The sequence below is a fragment of the Lissotriton helveticus genome, chromosome 10, assembly GCF_964261635.1.
Source record: "Lissotriton helveticus chromosome 10, aLisHel1.1, whole genome shotgun sequence".
NCBI lineage: Eukaryota > Metazoa > Chordata > Amphibia > Caudata > Salamandridae > Lissotriton > Lissotriton helveticus.
Window position 1 is genome coordinate 190933942 of NC_136071.1, and position 18692 is coordinate 190952633.

An 18692-nucleotide genomic window follows, 5' to 3' on the forward strand; every position below is an offset into this window, starting at 1 on the left:
GTCTACTCAGTGGCGTAGCTAGACCTTTTGCTGCCATTGTGTGTAATTATTATGAAATATTAATATTGTAAGTTTATATTTTCCACTTATTTAACAATTTTATTTACTTGAAAATTATATCATTTTTGCATTGATTTTAAAGTATATAATTTATTCTTGTAAGTAATAACAATTTTTATATACTTTTCATATTATATGTTTAGTATTGTAAATGGTCTTTTTTTAGTTTATATAATGTTTAAAATTTGATGTACTAATCTTATTTTATAATTATGTTTTGGTCTTGTAGATTTTTGTAGTCATTATTTGTTCCTTTATATGCAAAGTATGTAAAGTTGATGTTTGTGTTCTCAAGATTTTTTTGCAAAATTTTGCATCACAATTTTTTTGTTAAAGAAATGTAAAAGAATATTGCATAGAATGTGTACATCCTTAAGTTACTATGGGCCTAATCGCGATGTCGTTGGAATTGTCTCTGACTGACACCGTTGCGAATTGGGAACCGACGACCTCAGGTCAGCAGTTGCTACCACCATATTTGGATGTCACTGCACATGGTGAGGTCGGAAACATACATTTTTCAATGGGAGCTTGTGCGGCGGGCGGAAACCATCCGCAGCCAAGCTCTCATTGAAAAACTGAAGTTTGTAACCATCCCTGCACCATGTAGCAGGCACCACATGGTGCAGGAATGTGCAGGGTGGCACCATAGGTGCCCCCCAGGGCCACAACGATGGGCCTTGGAGGGAAGAGGCCCCTTTCTGACAGCCTTTCCATGTCGGAAAGGAGTATATGGAAAGCTTGTCGGAAATCGACATCATAATCCCGACAGCCAAAATGCTGTCCTCAGGGAATCATGAGGCCTCTTCGACCAATGGAACTGAGTCGGATTGACCGGACGGTTTACACTCCATCCACCGACATTGTAATTCGGCGGTCGGAATGTAAACCTACCATGTCGGTTGGTAAGCCTCCAACTGAGGCTTACTGACTGACTTCGTAATTAGGCCCTATGTTTTTAGTCACTTTTTCCTTGGTGTTCTCTTTACAATATTTCTCTTCCTCTCCCTTTAAACATTAGTCCTCTTCCCCTTCCCACACTAAAACACTTTTAAATGACTTGAAATTGTCTTGCATTAATTATTAATAATTTTCCTTTCATATTGATTATATTTGTATTGTAGGAATGGCAACTGCCCAATGCACTAAATAAAATTCTTTAACTAAAATCGAATATCAAATCAACATATGTTGAGAAAAGACCTTTACGTTTAATTCTTAGGAAGTTTAATTTAAATGACTCTAAATATGCACAAATGTTTAGTTAATTAAAAGTTACAATATGAAGATACAAAGTAGATTTCAAATGCAAATCCAGGTAACACTATTACATACCATTTAGTAAATGAACCCTGAATCTTACGCTTTCTTTGCGCTTTGGCAATTTACATTCTACGGAATCCCTTTCCTACACTGAAAATAGGCAAACGCAGCTCGAAAGTCTATTGAAGAAGCATTATGCCACATCGTCCAGTCTATCTTTCAGCAAACATGCTAAAGAAATGTTGAAAATACATGTATTGAATGAGGATTACCATTGATTAAAGCCTTGTGACTCCTCAGGGGACCCCTGATGTTAATAACTTACCTCTGTATAACATGTAAAGCTATACTGTCTACATCTTTGCCTACTTATCTTTGTTGGAGAAGAGATTTTCATCCTATAGATGGTTTCTTGGTACCATCAGGCAGGAAAGACTGAAAATCATAGATAATGAACAGACTTATGACGACTTCCTTCCTTTTAAAACTGGTTGAAAAGGACTTTAATGTGAGTTTGGGGCTGGCTTGCACAGCAAGGTTGCCTGCTAGGGGGCTATGCTTTCTAATCCTATCCAGGGAAGCGCCCATCACTGTGTCTTCATTTGCTGGGAGAGTTGTGTTTGGACTTAATCATAGGTAGCCTTTTTTGTTATTTGGTATTACATGCCAAAGTCTAAAGAACTATTTACGCTGTTTATGATGTCTATCATTCGTCTTTGATGTTAAACGAAGTAGAATCAAAGTGTATAAGATTGTAGCTTATGTCAGTGAAGTATATATCATGTTTTATACATGACACCCATTTTATGCACCCGTGTTATAATGGTCAAGATGCATTTATCAGCGGTGTCATACCACTTAGACTTATGCTTATATTTAAAATAAGCTAAAACCACTTCATAACCAAACAGTAGTCCTGTCTTAATCTGTAGGTAAGTAATTCTCAGGTGTGTGGGCCATGTTTCATGGACTTGTCATCAGTAGCTAACCTTTAAGTCCTAAACTTTTGTTGTCCTTGTTATCCTTGCCCCCAAATATACTCACCTATACTAATTCCGCAATGTAGTTAAGTCAGATTAGTGGGTGTAATAGTTTTTTAATGTGATATGATATGTGGTATAGTGTGGCTACACCCCAGAAAGCACATAATTAGTAAAGTCGGGGAAAGAACTAGGGAGAGGATGTAGCCTTGGGTCTAGAGCAGTCGACTTCAAAGCTGGGGATCCGGGTTCGTGTCTCAGTAACCACGCTCAACATCTTTTGATTGTGGGTAGATGTTCGAGTCTCGGCAACGACGCTCAACATCCTGTGATTGTGGGCAAATCACTTAATCTCCCCGTGCCTAACAAAAATGTATGTGTCCATCTGAAATGAAATTGGTGCTCATGTACATATATTCCTGATATCTTCGGGTCAAGTTCGCGCTATATAAAACTCTTTAAAAAAAAATCCCAATTTTTGTTTTTGATTCCTTATGACTATAAACCATATTGTGTTCATGTAATATATTGGGTCCTATAAGTGGGGTGGCTTTAACAGCAATTTACACACATACAGGGTAATTTGATTATGTGATTTACATACTTGAGGCAGCTCACTGGACAATGTTTATGTTTTCCCAGCTCCAGCACGCTGCTCAGATTGCCACAGCAATGCAACTTGTGAAGTATACTTCGGTGTTCCAGAATGTTCCTGCAAAGATGGTTTCATTGGCGATGGCTTCAAGTGTTCGGATATTGACGAGTGTTTGAACCCCTGGTCGAACAACTGTACAAATGCCATCTGCATCAACACATTCGGCTCCTTCACCTGCAGCTGTTACTATGGTTACACATTAGATGCCAGAAATGCCTGTGTGGACATTAATGAGTGTTCGATACCTAGTTTAAGCAGATGTCATGCAGTAGCAATGTGTACTAATTACCCTGGGTCATATGCTTGTACATGTCCTCCTGGCTTCTTTGGAGATGGCTATGCTTGTGAACCAAATGAATGCAACACAAATTCTTGCGGTATTGGAAGAGACTGTGTTAAAGGCCTCGGGTCCTATTCTTGCTTCGACCCTTGTATGAATCATACTGTTCTCAATGAACCCTGGAGAAGTACCTTGTATACTTCTGGATCAATTTCTGTCAATTGTGACAGTGTAAAAAAAGGGTGGTATCGCTTTATTGGCAGCGGCGGTGCACGTATGTCAGAAGTGTGTGTACCACAACTGCGATGCAACACGCATGCCCCCATGTGGATCAATGGATCCCACCCAACAACCACAGACAGAATAGTCAACCGTACTGCTTGTGCCAACTGGGGCTCAAGTTGCTGCTTCTGGTCAACCTTTGTGCAGATAAAGATGTGTCCCGGTGGGTACTTCGTCTATAACATAACTTCAACTCCAGCCTGCCATTTGACTTATTGCACAGGTACGTATAACAGAATTATTTCAAAACATTGTTTAATTACAACAAATGGCATCATGATAATCCCCTTTTATACATTCACTCAGATCCTACCTATGTGGATAATCCCTGCTCCTGCACAGCTGAAGAGGAATGCAAAGAAGTGAATGGTGTGCAAGGATGCTATTGCAAAAAAAACGGGTCAATCACAGGTATGTAAATTACTAAAAAGTTCATATGGACGCAATAAGTTTCAAATGACATGAAATAAAGAAATAAGTATATATATATATATATATATATATATATATATATATATATATATATATATATATATTCAATGAACAAACTAGTGTTGTTACATAAAATTTCATAACATTTATTTATTTATTTAATTTACACCTTGCCGTCGTATGTCCGACTCCACTACCCCAACCCTGCTGCTCCCCCACCCCACCGCCCGCAGCACTCCCTCTGCGAGCTGACACTGGGGTTGGAGGGACTCTTGCAAGAGTCCCTCAACCATCCAGATATACAAATATATTTGCACCTTAGATTCCCAAAAACTATTAAATGGATTTACAACAAACCAAGATCTAGCTTCCTGCCAAATTTGGTGTAATTCTGTTCAGTAGTTTTTGTGGTGGAGCTTTTTAAAAAGTCTGTGGAAAATGCATGGGGATTTTTTGGTCTGCACTTGACAGGTCACCCTGAAACGTTCATGCACAAACTAGGCAAAACACACACTGAAAAACTTAATGGTTAAAGCCATGGTATAGCAAGGTGAATTTCTCAGTGATATTGTTAGCGTTTGAACTAAATAAAACACAGAAATTCACCAGTTATAACTAGCTGTGCTAACTAGAACTTGCTCCCCAGCCATGCACTGCTAATGACCTCACATATGACATCACTCATAAAATGTACTATGACATCATTTATGACTTCACTCATCACATATCAACTTACATCATTGATGACATCACTCAAGACATCATCCAATGAGAGTGCTATTTTTTTTGCAGTTTACATAGTGGCAAATAACTACCAGAAATTATATTTATTTATTTATATGGTTTTATATAGCGCAAACATGACCCTAGAGGGTATCAGAGCGCTTTACATTACAATGTTCAGACACATTAGTTGGTTGAGAGGTACTATACATACATTCAGTAATTGACATTCAATACAAAAAGAGGTAGACAGTGGTAGATAAGGTAACATAAGTTGCTAACAGTGACGTATGATTTAACGTTTTAGTAAGTGAATTTGTTCATTAGAAGCATTTTCACTTCTTTTTTGAAGAAGGAGGAAGGGATTCTGCGTTTATCTGGAAGTAAGGAGTTGCAAATCTTCGGTGCGATACCAGAGAAGGCTCTGCAACACATTCTCTTTTTGTGGAAGGATTGTGGTTTCAGTAGTAGTGAGCTCATGCTCTGCGAGTGTTTGCAACCTCTAGATGGGACTAGCTTTTGTGCTAAGTAATTGGGGGTTTTGAGATGAAGGCCTTTATGGGTCATGCAGGTGTTCTTTAGTTGTATTCTTGCCTCATATGGTAGCCAATTCAGTTCTTTTAAGGTCGGTGAAATTTGGTTATTTCTTTTTGTTCCAGAGACGAGCCTGGCTGCAACGCCATGAGATGCCCTCAGCGGGGCCAGCTAGTATTTGGGAAATCCGCATAGAGTGGTGCGTCCGTAGTCCAATCTTAGCAACACTTGGGCTTGTACTGCCATTTTTAAATTGGCCTGTGGGAGGAAGGGTCTATGTTTCCTTAGGACACTCAACTGAAGATTAGCTCCTTTGGTAGTATTACTGTTATGCACATGCATATTCATGTGTTTGTCTAAGGTGATTCCCAAGGATTTATCGGAGTCAATGATGTGGGGAGAGGAGTCAAAGGTTGTTAAATGTTTCAGACAGAGGTCTATCTTGGGTGTCAGGTTGGGAGTGGGGATGCAATTTTTTAGAGCTTGGGTGTAGCTAATCGGTGTAAGTATTTACAAAACAAGTGTGTGCTCCTAATGCACCATATCTGTGTAGAGGTATTGAACATGTTATTAATCTTTGCATTCTTGAGTAACTCCGTATGTGAGTGACAGTTGACTTGCATTGATTATGCTCAACACAACATTTTGGTTCGGCAGAAAGGTTTTCAACAGGGGAAAGATTCTACGTAGTAGATACTACCTTTTGTAAGCAGCCTTGAGTTATTGGAGAGAAAATGGCCCTCTCTGAAGGGTCACCCCAAATTTTTGACTTCCTCCAGCCCTTTTTCGGACCATATTTTTGTTGGCTTTAGGACTCTGAGTACTCAACCACTGCTAACCAGTGCTAAAGTGCATGTGCTATCTCCTCTAAACATGGTACCATTGGTTCATACCCAATTGGCATATTCAATTTACTTGTAAGTCCCTAGTGCATTGCATTACATGCTGGCAGGGTATGGAATTAAATTCTGCTAGTTGGACTGCAGCACTTCTTGAGCCACTCATTAAAGTAGCCTTAAACATATCTCAGGTCTGCTACTGCAGAGTCCCGTGTGCAGTATACACTGCCACTTTGACTTGGCATTTAAAAGCCCTGGCAAAGCTTTAAACTCCTCTTTCATTACATATAAGTCACCGCTAAGGTAGGCCCTAGGTAGCCCATAAGGCACGGTGCTATGCAACTAAAAGGCAGGACATTTACCTTTAAGTTTTACATTTACTGGTAGTGGAAAACTCCCACACTTATATTTCACTATCCACATCCAGCACCCGAGAGCACACGCAGGACCCATTGCCAGTCACCTACATCAGGCGGGACCCGCAGCTTCTGTGACCGCTCTCCCTCCGCTGCAGCACCTTCACCATCCTCGTTGCTGCTGCCGAGTGGGGGAGAGCGAGGGGGCCTCCGAAGAACTACAAACCCCAAGAGCCCCTGCGACAGGAAGTTGCCCACAGAAGATTGCGCCAGGCGGCGCATTTAAATCGGGCACGAATCCCGGTGGAGCGGGGACCCACATCCAGCACCCGAGAGCACACGCAGGACCCATTGCCAGTCACCTACATCAGGCGGGACCCGCAGCTTCTGTGACCGCTCTCCCTCCGCTGCAGCACCTTCACCATCCTCGTTGCTGCCGCCGAGTGGGGGAGAGCGAGGGGGCCTCAGAAGAACTACAAACCCCAAGAGCCCCTGCGACAGGAAGTCGCCCCACAGGAGATTGCGCCAGGCGGCGCTTTTAAATCGCGCACAAATCCCCGCGGGACGCCGGGCGAAGCCCGGGCAAAGGGCGGGCCCTCTACGGCCCTCCAAGGCCGGATAAGGCTGGGTTGGGCCACCCCACTAACGTTCAGTCAGAGGCCACACGACCCGGCACATACAAAGGTACTGTCTCCCAATCCCCATACCCTGTTTTTATCTCCTGCAATATTTACCTCGTGAGCTCGGCAGTGACCGCTACTGCATAGGGGGTTACTAGTCAACAACTAAAGAGGCCTATATTGCCCAAGTATGAGGAAAGGGGCCAAGACGAGTAGGATGCCCACTTTAAGGTCCAACACAAGACAGAATGCTGACACATCACAGCCAGTACCAACCCTAACAGCAATTGACAAGATGCTGCAGCAAACTATAGGGGCAGTGGCATCCGCTATTGTTAATACCGAAAGAAGGCTTTCAATAGCATCAACAATAGCGATCCAGAATTCAGAGGATGGCCCTGTGATGGTAATTCCAGACGAACCAGACACTAGCTTTTCTCTAACCTCTTCATTTGTAGAGTTACTGTGTGCACAGGATGTCACAAATACACCTAGAGACCTACAGATACATCATTTAGATGTGTCCCCCTCCCCTAATATAGAAAAGCCGCATCCAGGCAATTCTAGTATTGGTAAGAGGAAAGATACCTATGGAAATAAGCCCAAAAAAAGGGGGGGGTCCACCACAAAACTAACCATAATTTGGTGACACCAATAGCAAATACAGTGCCCGGCATACCCTGTTGGATAGCTAATATGGTAGCAGGCCTTAAAGCAGGCTTGGAAGAGTCTACTATTACCCACATTAAACCTCTGATATCAAAAATTGATAGACTCACTTCGTTAATAAATAATAGACGGACTGGATCAGCCAAGCCAGCGACCACCCCAGCCCCACAGGTCCAGACAACGGGAAGACCAAACACACTAACTACCATACATATTGCCAAGGCAGTACAAGACACTAACCCACCCAAACAAAATATTAGTGCAGTGCCTCAAGTACTTATCAACCCTAAACCAACAGTAGCTGCACAATCTTGTCCAAGCGCAAATACATCGCAGCCACAAGCAAGCCAAGGACAAGGAAACAACAGTTTGATCGCACGTAAAGTCACTACAGGCATTACTCAGGAGAAGAGTACTAACCCAGCAAAGAATAGCCTCCCTAAAAAAACAGAAGTGAAAAAAGGCCCAACACGCTTCCATACAATTGATTTACCACCGCAGGCACTACCCTATGTAGTAGTTTTAACTGGGGTTCCCCCGCTGAAGGAGGGCAAAAAAGAAAATGACATAGAGCTAAAAAACAAATGCTCACAATGGCTAAGAATAAATAGACCCTTACCGCCTTACATTTTCGGGGAAATACTCTCTGTGAGAAGAGGGGAATGGATAGGGAAGGGAATAAAAACCATAGCTGGAGACATTATAGCTATACATTTTAGGGACACCTCAGTAGTGAACCACATTTGTAAGGTCCCAATGCATGGTTCAACCTCCAACATCTACCCATTACATCTATCATATTTTTATCCCTCAGTACCCGAGAGACCATTATATATAAACAGGGCCCAGATGAGCAGAGCCCCTGATTTTGGACTGCAAGACAGGCGGGAACAGTGGCAAGCACCGTGGCAGGCTCTTTCTCCATACGAGCCAGCCATTGCAATGCACGCACACTGGAATAGGTTCTGTGTGCTGGATGAGGTGGATTGACTCGCCCAGGACCAAACAAGTCCTCCTCATCCGGTTAGCGGTTCCTCAGCGAAAGGACACCCACAATCAGGGAGCTCCATACTTACGGTAGTAGCAGAGACTAGTAGTAATAGGGGCTTTCCCTCAAATTCCCTAGCAACTGAACGGGTAGATATAAATGGGATAGAAAAACGGGCAGAGCTAAAGGAAGGTAATATCCAGACCAAAATTGATAGCCCTACAATGCCGGGGAAGGATAGGGGACCTAGCACTCTAGGGGAGGACGCAAACGGGCCTGGCGATCAGGATGGATTGAGAGTTATATCTTGGAACATAGCTGGGGTGGCGGCCAAATTTAAATGTAAGGAATGGAGGGACTACATAAATGGTTTCCAAATTATATGTCTCCAGGAGACGTGGGCTGTTGAGCCTGGCCAATATATATTGGATGGGTTTAAATGTTTTGCGGTCCCAGCTGTAAGGGCGGCATCAGGGAGAGCAATTGGTGGATTGCTTATTTATGTGGATCTTCGCATACAAGGGACATGGTCCAATCTAAAATGGGAATCAGTTAACATGCAAGCGATAGGCTTCCGCAACAAGGGGCTAAACATCATGGTGATAAATTGGTACAATGCCGTGGGAACAAACATCAGTGCCAATACCATTAAAGAACTGGATAGTCAGCTACAGGCACAGCTAGTATCCAATAAGTCTATCAGAAACCCATATGTCATCCTTGCAGGAGACTTTAACTGTCATTTGTGCGAGAGGTTAAGACCAATTAACAAAGAATGGTCAGGATGTACAGTAGCAAGCGGTCCACATTTTGTCCATTCTGTAGAAGGGCGGGAAATAGATAACCTTATTAATAAGCACAATCTGACACATGTAATGGACTTAATAAAGGTAGATAGCGCGGGTGAACCCAATCCAACATTTAAAGGTAGAGGTTGTCACTCCTACATAGACTTCATCATGGTCTCCCCCACTCTCAGAAAATGGATTGGCCACTTCAATATTGAACTCAGCCCCTTTAGTGACCACAATCCTTTGGTTGTGGACCTAAAATGTCTCAGCTTTGAAAAATCAGAGGGCAGATCTGGCACCATAGAAAAGGCTATAGACCAGGGGAGGAGACTGAGGTGGGCCAAGATAAACGGAGAGGAATTCTATCGTAATCTTGTAATAAAAGGTCAGAAACAAATAAACGTTTGCCTTGATGAAAGCATGGCAGGAGAAAGTGTGGTCAGGGCATTTGAAGAAATAGCTTGCCTTGTGGATGGACTAATAAAGTCAGCGAAAGGCCCAAAAAAAATCCAGACCCCACGATGGTTTGACCACGACTGCACCAAGGCACTTATAGATCTAAACAAATGCCTCAGCAAGAGACCAAGGGACAACTCTAAAATAGCTTGCTGTAGATCTAATTACAAAAAAAAACTGAAATCACGCAAACTTACCCTGCAAACCCAGGCATGGGAGGATCTAAGGGAGGCGGCAGTGAGGGGTGACATGGCTGCATTTTGGAAAGTAATCAACGATCCATGTTTTAGAGACTCGAGCAGGCCACAGGTGGTGAATACAATATTACCCGAACAATGGCATACCCATTACCATAGCCTCTATAGTCACACGGGAGCGCCAAAGCAGGAGGAGGGAGTAAGACCATTAGTCCCCGTTAGTTTAAACTTCTCCCTGACAGAAGTGAAACTTGCAATCTCAGGGCTCTCAAAAAACAAAGCGCCAGGCCCTGACGGTATACCACCGGACCTCTACTTGAGCAACACCGATTTGTGGGCCCCCATTCTCACGAGGGTCTTGAATGAGGCAGTAGTGGCAGGACTACCTCGTTCTTGGTCCACGGCAACCATCGTGCCCATCTATAAAAAGGGGAATCGGGATGACCCACAATGTTACCGTCCCATATCGTTAATCGACGTGACGGCCAAGGTCCTGGGGCGTGTCATCCTAAGCCGCTTACAATCTTGGGCTGAGGATAATGACACATTATCTGACACGCAATACGACTTCAGAGAAGGGAGATCAACAACAGATCAATGTTTAAATTTATACCTTCTGACGGCGAAGTATACCATTGCCAGCAAAGGGGCTATCCATATGGGATTCATGGACCTCTCGGCGGCCTTTGACCGCGTTAATAGACAAAAACTATGGGCCTTGATGACAAATCTGGGGGTGGACCAGGGGCTAGTTGACACTTTAAAAGCCCTACATTGGGAGACTACAGCTACAGTGAGATACACGCAAGAAGGAATGAAGACAGAGCTACTCTCCTGCACCAGTGGGCTGCGCCAGGGATGAATACTAGCCCCATTCCTATTCTCACTTTATATTAACAACTTGGACAAAGAACTAGTGAAGTTGGGCGTGGACTCCCCCCAAATAGGGCAGCGCCCGGTACCAGTCCTCTTATATGCGGACAACGCCGTGTTGTTGGCCCGCACCCCACTGGGACTCCAAAAACTAATTGATGGCTTTGTCAACTTCATGAACTCGCTTGACCTTGCAGCAAATCTGGAAAAATCGTATATAATGACAATAGGCACAAGTACCAAAAGGAACTTTGCACACACGATAGGATCCCACAGGTTGGGAAGGGTGAGGTCCTTTTCCTATTTAGGAGTTCTTTTTGATGAGAAATTGGATTTTAAAGGTCTCATTGAAAAGCATGCAGCCAAATTGGTGACATCAACGAGTGCCATAATGGCCTACGGGAGGAGACTGGGCAGATGGTCGCCGGAGCAGATCCTTAACCTGTATCGATCAATTGTTTGTTCCAAGGTATCCTATGGTGCCGAAGTATGGGGTTTAAAGATCAACCAGGTGTGCCAGATCCAAAAATAGGAAAATAAGCTCTTTAAAAGGTTATTAAAGGTTCCCCAGAGCACCCCCTCTTATATCACACATAATGAACTGTGGGAAGCATACATTGAAGAGAAAATAATGATTAGATCACTCCTGGCTTGGATCAAAATTTGGATTAACCCAGAGGCAAACTTTAGCCGACAAATTATTAAAGACTGTATGAGCCGGGACAGAGGGGGACAGATCCCGAGGTTAAAGTATATAAAAGACTCCTTTGATTTAATTGGCTGCAAGAATTCCTTTGCGGACCCCGAGTCTATGACTAACCAGAATAGGACCCAGGTTAAAAAACTTTTTTCAGACTGGATGTCTTCAAAAAGGGCCCTCAAGGAAAGGGGGAAATCGTCTGTCATGGCGCATTGCATGTTGAAAAAATCAAGCAGAATGGAACCATACCTGGCAGTGATGTATAATGCGCAGGAAAGATTTTACATGACTCGCTTCAGACTAAACCTCCTACACCATCTACTTGCCGTCCCTTCGGGTTTTACAAGATCTGTGGAGTTGAAGGGTACCGGCGGCTGCGACACTACGTCCACGCAGGATACCCTTCATTTCGTTTTATTATGCCCCTTTTATTCAGTCCCTAGGCGTAAGTTTCTAGTAAGGATTCTGAAGAAAAAGAAGTTGGGACAGGCGAGGGCAGCCTTACTTTTTTTGCAAGAAGCTTCAGATCCCCACACCCTGTTATGTACTATAAGCTTCATTAAGATGGCTATGAGACTAAGAAACACACGAGAAGCAGTGGATTTTAATAACTTGTAAATCTAGCCCAAGACTCTAGTAAATCCCATTAATGAATGTGTCGCCCCATTTTAGGATATTTTATCTCCTTTTTTAACTGGTCTTTTTTAAATGATGTTTTTAAATTATGCATGTTTATTTTTTATGCTCTTTTATGGTATCTTCTGAAGTGCCGAATAAAGGTATTTGACTGACTGACTGACTGACACTACTCAGCAGCCTACCCTCTCATAGGTTATCACTGGGGATTCCTTATTACATTTAATATGCTGACATTTCTAGCTGAGAGAAGGTAGAGTTGTCATGTTTAGTACCTCTAGAATGGTAATGACAAATCCTCTTTAATTGTAAATGTGGATTTGTAGTTACTATTTTGAGAATGCCACTTTTAGAAAGTTGGACATTTTCCTGCTTTTAGCCATTTGATGTCTGCTACCTGTCTCTTATCACTGATTTGGCTGGGTGACAGTTCACTTTTTGTATTCCTTCCAGACAGTCCAACGGAAAGGAAGGCTGGGTGTGACTTAATGCATTTAACTGGGAGGAGCCAAGCACAGCCTCACACTTACACCTGAATAGGCTGTGCTCCGACCACACAAACAGGGCTGCATACCCTCTTTTAGTGAGTCTGGAGACAGGGCAGGATGAAAGGGCTTGTGTGCACTTCAAACCCCCTTCTTTGAAGTCACCCACACATCAAAGGCACACCTGGGTATAAGTACTGGACCTCTGACCCTACCAACTCAGTACACCTCTGCACCTGAAACCCCTTTGACAAGAAGGACAACTGTGCTAAGGATTCCTGCTTGCTGGACTACTAATCTGGAAGACTGCTGCCTAGCTGTGCTCTCTGCCACCTGCCTGCTCTCTCTGACTGTCCAATAGTGTCTCCAAGGGCTAGCTGATTAGCTTCCTGTTCTCAAAAACTCAGGAGCTCTCAAAGTCTTCAACTCTGCTCCTGTGCCTGAGTCATTGGTAGTTACTTCAGTTGCTGGCTCCATTAGAAATGATGTATCTTCCCCTGCGACGAGCAGAACAAACTCATTGCTGCTGTCGCAGGAAAAGAATCGGCACATTGCACTTGGGGCCTAAGCATTGTCACTGGAACTGCTGCATCGAAACCACTGCATCGCCGTTACTGCTGAAGGATGACCAATGCATCCCTTACCTGTTGCATCGGCTATGGAATCAACACACCGCAGAAACGGTGCTTCGTCTTCAGAACCAGTGCATTGCCATAGTTGCATGGAGAAAACCAATGCATCTCCTTGACTGGAGGAATGACACCAACATATCACTTGGCTGCACCCTGCATCTCGTTATTTGCGACCAAGGATGAAGGTACATTTGCTCAGTGGACCCTGTGTGGGTCCTGTATCCGACCCATGCTCCATCATGGTCAGCCTGAAGTCTTGACTTTGTCCCTGTCCAGCGTGACCAATTAACTCTTTGAGTGCTATTTGCTTCTAATAGCTATTTTCGCATTTAATCTTTACAGACTCATATCTCAACCTCTACTAATTGAATTTTGGTTGTTTTTGTTTTGTTTTATTTTATTTATAAAATATTTATCTGTTTTTCTAAACTGGTATGGAATGTTTTTGTGTTGTTTTCACTGTGTTACTATTTGATGTGTTACACAAATACTTTACACATTGCCTCTTAAGTTAAACCCGACTGTTCTGTGCCACGCTACCAGAGGGTGAGCATAGGTTAATTTAAAGTGTGTTTCTGACTTACCTTCACTAGGATTGTGCTTCTTGCTTTGATAGTTTGCATACCTCTGCCAACCAGAAACCCAATTTCTTAAATGGGGGATCAGCGGTGCCGATTGGACTTGTGTTTGTGAAGTGCCGTACAGAGACTTGGTGTATACTACTACTCCATATCTAGACCTATTCGAACCTTTTTCAATACTCACTAATTGGCATTTAAAATGTTTCCCAAAATCATGTCTCTGTATGAAGGAGTGACACCTGCAAAAATGGATTTTGAGCTTGTCAAACTTGAGAGTTATAATGTGACCCAGCTTAAAGGTTTCTATAAAGGGATTGAGCTGTCTACTAAAGGCTTCACTAGGAAAGTGGAGCTGCAGAAGGTGCTGAGGGCCCGGACAGAAGATTTTGATACAACAATTGTAACCTTAGGGGAGGAGAATAATGAGGTGCTGGATGGTGAGGAAGAGCTGGTTCAAGACACAACGGAAGTAGTGGTTTCTCCCAGGGCAGGGAGCAGCGTATTATCGAGGAATCTGTCACCAGGGGAGCTGTAGGACAGGAGGAAGGAAAGAAAATTAAAGCTAAAGTTTGAAGCCCATAGGAATCAATGGGCAATACCGATTCTGTAATTACAGAATCGGTAATTACCGATTTTAGCAAGGGTGCAGGGGGTGTCACTTTGACACCCTCTGGCCCCCCCAAAACAGGCTCGGGTGCCATGTGGCAGGCATACATGCCCCAAGGGCAGGTCTGCCTGTCATATGGCAGAGGTGTGCATGCACACATGTGCATGCACACCGGAATCAGTATTTTACCATCAAATTGGATTTGATGGTAAAATACCGATTTTGTAAGGCTTGTGGGACTCAGAAGAGTCCCACCTACATCTCAAATTTACCGAATCGGTAAAAATTCCGATTCGGTATTTTACAGAATCGGTAAGTTTACCGATTCTGTAAAATTAAGGGCCCTACATACCATTTCTGGAATACCGGTCCGTAACGGCCAAAAATACCGATTTTCGGCCGTTACCGACCGACCTACATCTGGCCCTTAGTGAAGTTGGTTTGAACATTCTGTGTTTAAAAATGCCCCTTTTAGAAAGTAGGTATTTTCTTGTCTAGCTATCCAAGCATGCCTCTGCTAGGTTGTGTATTCCTTGTCTGGAGTTTGAGTGACAGGGCCTGGGGGATTCCAGGCAACAGGGTGAGTCAGCACAGTGCTGAATAGAGAGATCTGCATCTAAATGGGAGGGAGGAGTTGCACCTGGAACCTGAATAGGGCTGTGCCTTCCCTCCACAATGATGGGTCCACCTCCTGTGGAGAGTCTGATGTCTCTGCCCTGCACTGTGAAGGGAAAGAAGGAGACAAGTAAACAGAGTGCTCCAGAACTGACCAGAACTTGTTTGGACTAAGCAAAGGCCTCTCTGCCTTCAGAGAACAAAGAGAAACTGTGATAAATTGCCTGGGGGATTCCAGGCAACAGGGTGAGTCAGCACAGTGCTGAATATAGGGATCTGCATCTAGATGGGAGGGAGGAGTTGCACCTGGAACCTGAATAGGGCTGTGCCTTCCCTCCACAATGATGGGTCCACCTCCTGTGGAGAGTCTGATGTCTCTGCCCTGCACTGTGAAGGGAAAGAAGGAGACAAGTAAACAGAGTGCTCCAGAACTGACCTGAACTTGTTTGGACTAGGCAAAGGCCTCTCTGCCTTCAGAGAACAAAGTGAAACTGTGTATAAAAGAGGGAACCCAGACCCCAGAGAATTAGATCACTTTTGGGAAACAAGAAGAAACCTTTGCTGAGGAGAGGAATCAGAGGGCTGAGGAGAGACTATCCCTAAGCTGAAATGCTGCTTGGGGGATTGGCCTGCAGCGGTTGACTGACTGCCAAAGAAAGGAGAGAGGAACTTTGTGTGTGCTTTCATCAAATTGTAAGGATCTCCAAGGGCTTGAAAAAAGAGCTTGCCTCCTGCTGAAGTCTCAGGGACAACAGAATTCACCCACCAGCTGCCAAGAGTTTTTTGAAAGTGCCTGCAGTTGTGTTGGGCTTTCTGAGGAACTGCGTGTCGCAAGGAGCTGGAAGTGCGACTGACAAGCAAGAATGTGACGCCAAACTGCCGCTTTAAAACACGAAAGCGCCTCGTATTGCCGGAGAAGAGGATCTACGTTGCAGCAGACGCCGCTGCATCAACGGGAGGCATGTCGCAGGGCCTGTCGCGGCCCAGAAGAACTGCTGAATCATCGCAGGGCCCCCAAAGCGCGTCACATCGCCGTCGAAGAGCATCGTCATCACAGCAGACACCGCTGCATAAACGGGGGCATGTCGCAGGGCCTGTCGCATCTCGCATCATGGGTGAAGCACCGCGCATCGCCAGGGAAGAGGATCGACGTCGCAGCAGATGCCGCCGCATCACCGGGAAGCGTGTCGCAGGGCCTGATGCGGTCCGCATCGTGTTGCACCAAGAAGTAGACGCCATCTTTGTTTCTTTACACCGGACCTTCATCGCATCACGGCGTTGCTATCCGCATCTTCACGGAAGCGCAGTAAGAAACCGACGCATCACTCCCCCTCGCAGAGAAGAACCAACGCATCACCGTCCCCTACGCAGCAGTAGGGAACCGACACATCACCGTTCTTGCGTGTAAGGAACCGACCCATCACCTTCCCTGCAACACTTTCTTTGTGGAGCGTTACGCATCTTAAGGTACATTGACTCAAAGTGTCACATTTTAAGTTCTAAAGAGAACTAAGCTAATTCTACCATTTTAAGTACAGTATTATTGTGGATTTTTGTCGTTTGTGGTCTCGTGTTAAGTCTATATCAAATACTTCTTTTTATACTACAACTTGTGTGGTACTATCTGTAGTGTTGTCACTGGGTTACTGTATGTGTTCACAAATGCTTTACACACTGCCTCTGACATAAGTCTGTCTGCTTGTGCCAAGCTACCGAGGGGGTGAGCAGGGGTTATTTTAGGAGTGATCCCCTTACCCTTACCCTGACTATACACAAGAGTCACAGGTACCTACCTATGCCAACTAGAAATCCCCCAAATCTAACAGTGAGCAAAAGAATGATGGATTAAACCCAGATCTTTGTGACTGGGGGTGAATGTTTGTATTGTCCAGCATTCCATCCATCAATTGTTTGTTTTGCAAATGTAGCCCTAAGTGGGAAGGGTATGACCAGAAGTGGATCCCATGCTCACTACACCACTGGATTCAAGCTAGCCTGGCTGATGAAGGGTGATGCCCTGAAACCGGTCCCAGGAAGCTTGTTTGGATGATTTAAACCCAGATCTTTGTGACTGGGTGTGAATGTTTGTATTGTCCAGCATTCTGTTCATCAATTGTTTCTTTTGCATACCCAGAGAGTATAGGCAGAGGGATCCAACTGGTTCAGAGAGGTGTAGGACTGGCATGTACCCCTGCATTAGTGTGCCATTGCATGGTATATAACCCTTAGCAGGGAATTCCATCAGGCTATTGACTAGACTACCTTGGCTTCAGGCTAGAGGGGGTCGTGTTAGAAAATGGCCCTCTCTGAAGGGCCATTCCAAAAATGTTGCCTTCCTCCTCCTCTTTTTCTGACCTTGTTTTTGTTTGCTTAGGGCTCTGAGAACTTCACCACTGCTAGCCAGTTCTAATGTGCATGTGCTCTCTCCTCTAAACAGGGTACCATTGGTCTATACCCAGTGGGCATATTTAATTTACTTATAAGTACCTTGTACAGTGCAATACATGTGCCCAGGGCCTATAAACTAAATGCTGCTAGTGGAACCTCAGCTGTCCTTTTGCACACACTCAAATAGCCTTAAACATGTCTCAGGCCTGCCACTGCAGAGCATGTGTGTGCAGTTTACACTGACACATTAACTTGGCATTTAAACCCCCTTTCCAAGCCGTAAACTCCCTTTTTATTACCCATAAGTCACCCCTAAGGTAGACCCTAGGTAGCCCATAAGGCAGGGTGTTTTGTACCTAAAAGGGAGGACATGAACTTTTGAGTTTTACTTGTCCTGGTAGTAAAAACTACCAAATTTGTTTTTTGTTACCAAGAGGCCTACCCCTCTCACAGGTTAATCTTGAGGATTCCTTATTGCATTTAATAAGCTGTAATTCCTAATTGAGAGAATGACAATTTTAGAAAGTTAGACATTTTCCCGCTGTTAGCCAATGGTGTCTGCCACCGTCTCTGATCACTGGCTGGGCTGGGTGGCAGTTTACTTTGTGTATTCCCTCTAGAAAGTCCCACACAAAGGAAGGCTGGGTGTAAATGTATGTATCTTCCTGGGAGGGAGGGAGGGAGGGAGGGAGAAGCTGAGCATAGCCTCACACTTACACCGGAATAGGCTGTGCTCTGACCACATAGAAAGGGTTGCATACCCACTGTAGCAAGTCTTGAGCCAGAGTAGGATGAAAGGGCCTGTGTGTACTTCAAAGACCCTTATATGAAGTCACCCCCACAACTGGGTATATGTACTGGACTTCTGACCCTACCAACTCAGTATATTTCTGGACCTGAAACCACTTTGACAAGAAGAAGGATTGCTGTGCTAATGATTGCTTCTTGCTGGACTGCTGCTCTGGAAGACTGCTTCCTTGCTGTGTTCTCTGCTTCCTGCCTGCTACCCCTGACTGTCTCAGAGTTTTTCCAAGGGCTTGCTGTACAAGC

The 18692-nt window shown here is 44.2% G+C and overlaps 1 protein-coding gene across 1 annotated transcript in view; it reads left to right on the forward strand.

The window, feature by feature from the left end:
- Positions 1-18692, forward strand: part of LOC144783975 (uromodulin-like) — a 187905-nt gene that overhangs the window by 89570 nt on the left and 79643 nt on the right. The window contains exons 10-11 of the mRNA XM_078662698.1: positions 2946-3743; positions 3827-3931. Of these exons, the coding sequence (XP_078518824.1) occupies positions 2946-3743; positions 3827-3931 (903 nt within the window). The remainder of the gene's footprint in view (positions 1-2945; positions 3744-3826; positions 3932-18692) is intronic.